The following is a 10,475-nucleotide window of genomic DNA, read 5'->3' as shown; positions in this document are numbered from 1 at the left end:
GTAATTCTATGATTAGGAAAATAAGACTGTCTCTTAAATCCTTTATTTAAGAGTAAGACTCCTTTAATTTAAAAGCAAATCATGTTAAATGGCATTTGCTTCCTCAGTTACCTCTGCATATGTGATTGAGGGTCAGGCCCTGAAATTATGCCAGTACCCAAGACAAATCAGGATTTTAAAATATGGGGATAAATCAAGTGCAAATTCAATTAGCATTAGTGAAGAAGTTTCCATAATATGGCCAGTTATAAATACAAAAATCAATAGTGTTCCCGTGTTTAAGTAATAGTAGTTGGTAAATATATATAATGGAAAAAGTTCCCATTAACAATTTCAACTAAAAATTTAGTGTCTAGCAATAAACTTTTAAAATGTGCATGACCTATATGAAGATAACTTCAAAATTCTACCTTGGAATTTAATAGGAGACATGAATAAATGAAGATACCCACTGAATGTGCAGACTCCATATATAAGAATGTCATATATCTCCACATTTACCTACACATTTAATGTAATTCTTATAAAACCACAGTTGGAATTGTTAAAAAGCAAAATTCAACCAAATACATTTGAAGATTTAATTGGCTTTTTAATTGATTCATGAATTGGGCAGCTTCCCATCTAGCAAGTAGAGAGATGCTGTGAAGAACTGTACAAAACGGAAGGTTTTTATGGGAAGGAGGGTGGGGCAAGAAGTTATTAGCAAAAGAAAAGAAAGGATTGTTTCTGGCCGGACATCTTTTGGGTGGTAGGGAACAGCAGGGTTTTTTTTTTTTTTTTATCATGCAGATTACCTTCCTGGTGCAGATGAGGAAATTTCAGATTGATTTTTGAAAGGTCACATTTCTGGAATAGATGGAAACTGTAATTAAATTGTGGTTTCCTGTGGTGGGGGACAAATGACTCCCAAATCGGACTTGTTTTTTTTTTAAATGGATTTTTTTTTTGAGGAAGGAAAGGAAAGAGGGACTTGAGTATAGTTGAATCTGGAGGAATAAATGTATGAGTCTAGTCAACTCTTTTTTTTTTTCCAAAGAGATAAAGAGTGCTGCAAGCGAGCTGGGGAGGGACAGAGGGAGAGAGAGAAATCTTTTTTTTTTAAAGATTTTATTTATTTATTTGACAGAGAGATCACAAGTAGGCAAAGAGGCAGGCAGAGAGAGAGGGGGAAGCAGGCTCCCCGATGAGCAGAGAGCCCCATGCAGGGCCTGCTGCGGGGCTGATCCCAGGACCCTGAGATCACCACCTGAGTTGAAGGCAGAGGCTTATTAACCCACTGAGCCACCCAGGTGCCCCAAGAGAGAGAGAAATCTTAAACAGGCTCCACACCAGCCCAGCGGAGAGCCCAGTGTGGGGCTTGATTTCATGACCCTGAGATCATAACCTGAGCCAAAATCAAGAGTTGGTTTCTTAACCGACTGAGCCACCCAGGCACCCCTCAACTCTGTTGTTTTCTAAGGAAAGTAATGATGGAATACTTGAAGGAAAATACATGAAAATGTATGTTAAATTTATTCTCTTATATTGTGTAATACAAGAGCACATGAATTCTCGTGCTATAGTAATTGAAACTTCCTTGGGGAACAGTGATAGAAAAATTTTTAAGTCTAGAAACAAACCTGGGTCTGTGAAGATGGCATTTCAAATCTGTGGGGAGAGAGGATGGGGTAGTGAGTAAATGAATTGTAGTAGCTGGCTAGCCAGGTGATTTGGGGGAAAGGGGATAAATTTTTGCCTAAGAAGATCATTAAAAAGAAAACCACCTTGGGTCCAAAATGGTGTCATTTAGGTTAAGGCCCCAAGTCAGTAAACCGGGGCTTAATACCTAATCTAACTGTAGTTTCAATTTCCCAGAAATGTAAGTCTTAACTGGTCTGTCAGGAATTTTCTGATAAGCACCAATGAGGTAATCTGTCACATGGACATCTGCATAATAAGATTCTCTGCCCTTCCCAATAAGAGAAGGTGATCCTGTCAGAAACAATTCTTTCTTCTTTTGCTTATAACTTTCTTGCCACACCTTCCTTCCTATAAAAACCTTCCACTTTATGTAATTCCTGTGAGTGCCCCTCTGCTTGTTAGATGGGTTACTTCCGGATTCATGAATTCTTTAATAAAGCCAGTTAGATCTTGAAATTTACTCCACTGAGTTTTGTTTTTTAATAAGATCAACCAAAAGAAATACTGGGTGAATTAGAGGTAGAAAATGAAGCCATAAACATTTAAAAAGCTCAGGTAAATATGAAAATATGTAAATAATATATCTTAGGTTGGGGAAAGAACCTTTGTATAATTTAAAATATGTAATATATTCAGTCAAATGGTTTACAAATAAGACTATACATAGTATACATGGGTATACTGTACCCCATCTACCCTGCATTACCCCTACCCACCCCACCTCCTAGATTCAGCTGACCACTGTGACTATATATATCCTTCTAGAGTTTCTTCATGAATTTGCTAGCAGATAAAAAAATATTCTTAGCCCTCTACCTTTATTTTTTTACATAAATGATAGTATACACAGAGCTCTGTACTTTGCTTTTTTTATATTTCTCATTCTTTTTTTTTAATTTTATTTTTTCAGTGTTCCAAGATACCTTGCTTTTTAAACTTACAAATCTTATTTATTTATTTATTTATTAAGATTGTATTTGTTTATTTGAGAGAGAGTGAGAGAGTATGAGAGGGGAGAAGGTCAGAGGACGAAGCAGACTCCCCGTGGAGCTGGGAGCTGGATGTGGGGCTCGATCCGAGGTCCCTGGGATCATGACCTGAGCTGAAGGCAGTTGCTTAACCAACTGAGCCACCCAGGTGCCCTAAACTTAAAATTTTATACACTTACTATAAATATTTTGGAGATAGATCTTTTCATATCAGTCAGTATATAGACTGCTCCCTCAGTATTTTTTTGTAGTATCATAGAATTCCATGGTCTAGATGTGCTAGAATTTATTTATTCAGTCCCTTGCTGGTGGGCATTTAGGTTGTTTCCTCATTTGTTAATACCAACAGTGATGTCATGGCTCTTATTTTACATGTCATTTTACAGGTGTACAGGTAGATCTTTGTGGATAAATTGTGAGAAGAAATATTATTGGTTCAAAAGAAAGGTTCATTTGGAATTTTTCAAACATTGGCCACTTGTTTTCCAGAGGGGCTCTACCCGATTTACACTCCTGTTAGGACCCTCAGAGGCTGCTTGTCTGTTCACAGTGTCCTTAACAGAGTGTGTTACTAGTTTTTTATTTCTCCCATCTGTTTGGTGAGCTCATTCTCAATATAGTTATAATTTATGATTTTTCTCCTAAAAATGAGGTTGAACACCTTTTATAATGTTTAAGTGGGGAAGCCTTTTGAAACATATGGAGACATAAACCATAAAGGAAAAAAATGATGGAAAGATTTGACTACATAAAAAAAGAAAACCAAAATTAAAAAAAAACAAAAACAAATGTTAAACTGGGGCTGAGAAATTTTTGCAACATTTTTTTTTTTAGAGAGGGGTAGGGGCAGAGGGATAGGGCTCGATCTCATAACCCTGAGATCATGACCTGAGCTGAAATCAAGAGTCAGTCGCTCAACAGATTGAGCCACCCAGGCACCCCACCACATTTGGCTAAATAGCCTTGATATACACTTCAATAATAAGATAATACTCTAGTGAGAAAATCAGCAGATGACATAAATAGGCAGTTTTGGATGAGGAAATTAAAGTAGCCATTAAACCCATAGTAAAAATATAGCCTCACCCATTAGTAATGAATCACAAATATTAAAACACCTTTGCTATAAAACTGATCATCTCTTTAAAAGTATACTACATGTGGTGCTTTTTCTAGATGAAACGTGGGGATATTCGACAATACACATTTTAGATAGTTGAAGGTATGTGGTAATGTTCCCCCTTCCTTCCCAGCACCTTTGTACCCTTCACCCTCAGTGGCCTTAGATCTTTTGGATAGCAGAGTCTTACATTATATACTGCCAAGAGTTGTTCAGCAGTTGGATGTAGGCAGCAACAGATTCAAGTGCAGTTACTTATTACGTACTTTTTCCATTTGAGGAGGAAATAGAATGTCATTATGTATTGGAGTCTGGAAAAAGTGGGTTCAATTAAGCAGAAACTTTGAGAACTTATTACCCTGTGCCATGTAGATCACAGTGATCTACAATGAGGATGAAAAGATAAACTTTGTTTTTAGTTAACCAGTGAATCTCATTTGTGTCTTTATGTACTTCATTTCTCTAGCTTTATTTTTTTATACTTTTTATTTGAAATTTTAAAGCAAGAGGCAGGTAGTCTGTTTTCTGAAGCTTTATTTCAGACTTCTATTTATTATTTTTCCATAAAATATTATTATGAGTATTATTTTTCATAAAATATTATGTAATTCATATACCATATAATTTGTACATTTAAAATGTACAGTTAATTGGATTTTGGTATATTCACCGAGTTGTGTATCATTACTGCAGTCAATTTTAGACTATTTTCATTACCCTCAAAGGAAACTCTGTAACCATTAGCAGTCACTGTCCGTTCCTCCCTGCCTCAATTCCTGACAACCACTAATCTGCTTTCTGGCTCTAGAGTCCCCTATTCTGGACGTGTTATGTAAAAGGAGTCATAAACTATGTACTCTTTTGTGATTAATTTCTCTCCACATAATGTTTTTAAGGACTCATCCATGTTTTAGCATATAACAGTGCTGCTTTTCCTTTTTATGGCCAAATAAAATTCCATTTTGTGGATATACCACATTTTATTTAGCCATTCATCAGTCCATGTTCATTTGGGTCGTTTCTACCTTTTGTCTGTTGTAAGTAATGATACTGTGAACATTCACACACATGTTGTTGTGCAGATACATGTTTTCATTTCTCTTGTGTAGATACCTAGGAGTATCATTACCGGGTCATATGGTAACTCTATGTTTAACACATTGAGGAAGTGCCAGACAGTTTTCCAAAGTGGCTGTACTATCTTAACGTGCTCATCTGCATTGTTAGAGGTTCCCAGTTTCTCCACATCCTCACGAACGCTTGATATTATCTGGCTTTTTGATTATAGCCATCTTAGTCAGTATGAAGTAGACTCTCATTGTGGTTTTGATTTTCAATTCCCTAATGACTAATGACATTGAGTTTGTTTTCATGTGTTAGATGGCCATTCGTATCAGCAGCTTGGCATCTTTCTGACCATTCTTTTGTAGTCACCTCTCCCTCTGGTCACAGCCTGGAAAGAATCTCTACTTTTAAGGATTTATATCATTAGATTTTGCTTACCTGGATAATCCAGGATAATCTCCCGATCTCAAGGTGCTGAACCTTAATCACAACTGTAAAGGCCTTTTTGTCAAGTAAGGTAATACGTTTGCAGGCTCTGGGTATTTGGAGGCAGCTATCTTTGGGGACCATTTTTCAGCCTACCATACCATCTTAACAATACTAAATCTTCTGATCCACAAAAATGAGATCTTTCCATTTATTTAGGATGTCTGTCTTTAATTTCTTGCAGTGATGTTTTGTATTTTCCTGGTTATAAGTCTTGCACTTCTTTTGTTAGATTTGCTCCTAAGTATTTTTTTGAGAAATTATTAGTGGAATGATGTTCTCAATTTTATTTGTGGATTGTTCATTGCTAGCATATAGAATTGTAATTCATTTTTCTGTGTTGATCTTGAATCCTGCAAATTTGCTGAACTTCTTTAATGTTCTAATAATTTTTTTTTTGTGGCTCCCTTAGGATTTTCTGCATTCATGATCAAGTCACCTGTGACTAGAAATAGGTTTATTTCTTCCTTTTCAAACTAGATGGCATTTATCTTGTTTTCTTGTCTAATTGTTCTGGTTAGAACTTTTAAGGTATTGTTGGGAAGAGCAGACAGACATCCTTGGTTTGTTCTTGATGATAGTGGTAAAGTATGCAGTCTTTCACCATTAAATATGATGTTAGCTGTGGGTTTTTCGTAAATGCTCTTTATTATGTTGAAGAAATTCCCTTCTCTTCCTAGTTTGTTGAGCATTTTCATCATGAAGCTCTGTTCCATTTTCTCAAATCCTTTTTCTACTTTTGAGATGATCCTGTTTTTTTAAATAATAGCATAATTGAGTTATAAATCACATATCTTAAAATTCACCCTTTTAAAGTGTGCAATTCAGTGTTTTCAAAAAAAATATTCACAGAGTGTCCAATCATAACCACTATGTAACTCCAGAATATTTCCATCACCCCCGGAAGAAACCTGGTACCCATTAGCAGTCACTCCCTATTACCCCTTCCTCCTACCTCCTAGCATCCACTAATCTACTTTCGGTCTATGGATTTGCCTATTCTGGACATTTCATATAAATTGAATCATACAATATGTAGCCTTCTGTGTCTGGCTTCTTTCATTTAGGGTAATATTTTCAAGATTCATGCAAGGTGTAGCATGTTTGAGTACTTGATTCTTCTGATCTCAGGAGGAGGACTCTTCAACTTCCTCTTTCCCTAGTTACCCCTGGTAAACTAGCTGGCTTATAGCCTAAACTGTTACTCTCCTGAACCTGCTTGCTTCCTCTTAATTGTTTAGCACCAAAAATCTCCATTTTTTTGAGAGTCCTTTGGCTTGAATCTCCTCACACTCCTTTTCAGATAAAGTCAGTACTTTCGGGTGTAGATTGGGAGCTCTCTGTTTTTATGTGCCCCTGGGCAAAAACCTTTGAAACAGTGCTGTGGGTGTTGTGTAGGGCCAGTTTCCTCTGACCCTCTTGATTATCACTTCAGGCATGGAATCTCAGCCTTGTAAGTGAGCTGGGACAAGGAAGCCAGGGTAGGGGTAACCTGTGGGGCCTGGTGTAGAACCTCTGCCCTATGAATGAGGCCTGACTAAAGGTAGGGAGTCCCTCAATTCTTGGCTCTACTTGCCAGGAATTTCAACACATGAAATATGTGTTGGAGGTGATTTGCTGGCTGCTTGCCTTTCCCAATGAAATACTATATCCCTTGGTTGGGAGCTGGGGCCATTGTTAATGGCCACTCCCGGCTGGAGTGTGGCTTCCTTCAAGGTGAACAGGGGGATAAAGGGAATGAAGGGAGTGGGTTGTGGTTCATATACTAGACTCTAATGGGTATAACTGAGTCTTAGCAGATTTTCTTGAATAAATGTTCTTTATTTGCTGTATATCTTTTGGACGATATCCTGAGATTTCGGATTGTTTTCAGTATTATTATTTTTTATACCAATTATGGTGTTTCACTGGGGAATAGGTCCCTAGGACTTCTTATGCTGCAGTTCGAAAAGTGGATCTCCCTTTTACATTTACTTTTTCAGCAAAGTAGAATTTCGTTGTTATGATGGTGCTAGAAGACTGGCTATACTATGCAGTACTGATAAACTGTTTTTTTTTAAATCAGGCTTTTTTAAGATAAATTTGTTTATTTACTTGAGAGAGAGAGAGGGAGTGAGTGAGAGCAGGAGAGGGGAGAAGGTCAGAGGGAGAAGCAGGCTCCCCGTGGAGCTGGGAACCCGGTGTGGGACTTGATTCCGGGACTCCGGGTACTGGGATCATGACCTGAGCTGAAGGCAGTGGCCCAACCAACTGAGCCACCTAGGCACCCTAAATCAGGCTTTTAATTATGTTTTATTTATTAGATATCATAGTATCTAATTTTCCTTGCTCTGTTAGTTTCTCCTATAAATGAACCTTGTTATAATGGTATTTTATTTTTTAAAGAACTGTTCTTCGGTGACATATTTTTCTGTTTATTACTTTGATTTTTAGGTTTAGCTTCAGTATCGACTGCTGACGCCAGTACTTGTTCAAGCACCATGCTGTTTACTTCAATGTCAAACGCTTCTACTTCCGCTGCTGCTACTGGGCTCTCTTGTAAGTTACTGGTTGCAAAGAAAATACCCTTATTTCGCATCAGGCTACTTAACTCAATTTGCCAATATAAGCTATGGGTCTCTTGCATCTCATAAATTATCATTATGCTTGAACCCATCTGTAACTGCTGCTATCAATAGTAGCATTGCTTAAGAACCTAATTGTCATGGCTTTAGCTGTGAATTTTATGTTAACATGATTATTCCCGCTTAAAGTGATAATTTTAAGCATATAATTCATTAATGCTGTAATATTTTGAAACAACTTCTTGAAGCTAATGGGAGTAAGAAGAGTGGGAGTTTTGCCAAGTATGTCTGAAGGGAAGAAGTCTTATTATCTATGTGAGTAAGATAAAATAGGAATTAAATGTTGGAGCCTTGCTATCATGTATTCTTCTAGATAGACCAGGTTTGTGGTCCTTACATTTTACCTCTCAGAAGTGATGGATGACAAAAGGACCAGTTTGGGGTTTTAATTAATACCGTGTGTTGCCTTGTGGCTTCTCTCCTTGAAGAGGAACATCTGGATGCCTTGAGCTGAGAAGTGGGATATTAATTATCTTGTAACCCCAACTTCCTTGCTATGTATCTTCCATTAGTACAATAACAGCAAATGTTGAGCAATTCTTTCTTACAGGTCCATATAACTGACTCTACTTTTGAGATATCTTCACAGTGCCATGCCATTTATCATTAGACTTTGTTATTGTAACCCTAGCTGTAATATGGTTCCCCCACAGGCCTTTTAGAGCAAGGTTGTCACCATTCCTAGAAATAAAACTTGCCAGGAGTTGCTCATGCCTATTTCAAGATGAAAAATAGTGGTCTGTTGTCCCTGTCCTCTTGTGAAGTTGAATAGGCAAACATTAGTTAGAATTGCTGGTTACCACTTGAATTATATTTTCTACCAAATAGATTTCCAGTTTTGAGATGTGACTGGGATTCTGGAAGCCTTTTGATATATGTAAGCAATGTCCTTCTCCAATACAACAGATTTCGTGAATATGACCACGTCTGAGGTTGGAAGTTATAATTGTTTAATGCATTCCACTTTCAATCATACTTGCCCTCTGACCTTTGACAGGCTTGTTTTCATTCCTGTCTTTGATGTCCTTGCTCACCAAATGAAAAGAAATCCTGACCATAGTATTTTTAAAATTAACTTTAATGAGGTATAACTTACATATAAAAATAACTTATTTTAAGTGTATAATTCAGTGATTTTAATAGGCTGAATTGCATAACTACCACTCAAACTGTAATCCAGTTTTAGAACATTTCTGTCCTCCAAATAAGATCTTTCAGCCCCAGACAGCTACTAATCTATTTTCTGTCTCCATAGATTTGCCTTTTCTGGATATTTCTTATAAATGGATTGACTGTAGGCTTTTGGAGTTCAGCCAAAAGTTTCCAAAGGACTCTTCAGATGAAAGAGACTATATCTAAATTGCTCACTGTTTTTAAATTAAAGTGTAATAGGTAATATTGTGTTATTCTCTGCAGTTGGTGCTCCAACAACTTCGACTGGAACATTTGGTGGCATAACTTGGGGATTTGGATTAAAAGTCCCTGGAACAGGTGGAGCAGCTCATACTGCTTCTAGTAAGATTTGAGAATTATTGGGGTGTGTGATGTGTTTAGATGTTCAGTGGAAATGCGTTGTATAACAAGCAGTAAGTTGTGTTCCATAGCTTTTAGGACTGTCTAAGTAAGTTGTGATCATTTCATCAGAGTATGCAAAATGTACGCCAGTAGTGATGACTGCCAAAGTATAGTGAGACATTTGATACCAATGATGCTGCTTCTTTGAGATGACCATACTCAACACTGCTATCAAATTCTTGTCAACTTTTAAATTGAAGAAGTTTTAGTACTGATCATAGTGTTTACATCGATCCAATATATTGGCATTGATAGTTCTTTTTCCCTAAAACATAATTTAAGTTTTGACCTGTATTAAAAGTTGACCGTATCCTAAAGCTGATTACAGGAGTTCCCATCCTAAATTTGTTTCTGCCAGTTAGGAGCTACTTAGGTTGTAGGTTGAAGAGAACTTGGCTAGTTGTAGCCTTGTAGCTTATGGTGAGCTGGGTGGTTAGGGGTCAGTTGCTACTCAAACCTACCATTTAAGTCATTCTCCATTCTGGGAAAGTCTTATTTGTTTTATTTTAAAAGTTTACAGAGGGCTGAATAAATCTTTCCTCAAACCTGGTATAAATTAAAAGTCACTCTTTTCTAATTTTAAAATAATTATTCCTAAACAGAGATGTCCACCATCTATTTTTTTATTCTTTTGCATGAGTGATGCTTATCTGAGTTTCTGCTGTGTACTAGGCAGTTGGCCAACCTATGAGAGTTGTAAAGAGTGTGTCTTGAGGACTTTACAGGTTACCATATTTGCAAATACCATAACCCATAATTTTCCCTGTAAAATGCTGAACAAAACTGATTCTTTCAGCCATGGGTTGAGTCACTGAAGTATGAATTGGCAGGCTCTTTGGTGACTCTGCCATAACCCATCCCTTCCCCAGCTAGGTCTCAGATTCCTTCCTGCAAACTGGTACCTTTGCTACTAACCCATCCCTCCTGGCCCTT

The 10,475-nt window shown here is 37.2% G+C and overlaps 1 protein-coding gene across 3 annotated transcripts in view; it reads left to right on the top strand.

The window, feature by feature from the left end:
• Window positions 1-7,782: 7,782 nt before the first annotated feature.
• The window catches only part of NUP62CL (nucleoporin 62 C-terminal like), a 43,066-nt gene continuing 40,373 nt past the window's right edge, over window positions 7,783-10,475 (top strand). Inside the window, exons 1-2 of one of the 3 annotated variants that reach the window (XM_032837129.1) lie at window positions 7,783-7,881; window positions 9,384-9,458. In XM_032837129.1, the coding sequence (XP_032693020.1) occupies window positions 7,824-7,881; window positions 9,384-9,458 (133 nt within the window). In that variant the 5' untranslated portion in view covers window positions 7,783-7,823. Of the gene's footprint in view, window positions 7,882-9,383; window positions 9,483-10,475 lie in introns of all 3 variants that reach the window. The other 2 variants (XM_032837128.1, XM_032837130.1) reach the window with 2 other exon arrangements.

This window comes from Lontra canadensis, unplaced genomic scaffold, assembly GCF_010015895.1.
Source record: "Lontra canadensis isolate GAN:19392208 unplaced genomic scaffold, GSC_riverotter_1.0 scaffold96, whole genome shotgun sequence".
In the NCBI taxonomy this organism is placed as follows: domain Eukaryota; kingdom Metazoa; phylum Chordata; class Mammalia; order Carnivora; family Mustelidae; genus Lontra; species Lontra canadensis.
This window is presented reverse-complemented; position numbering and strand designations above follow the sequence as displayed.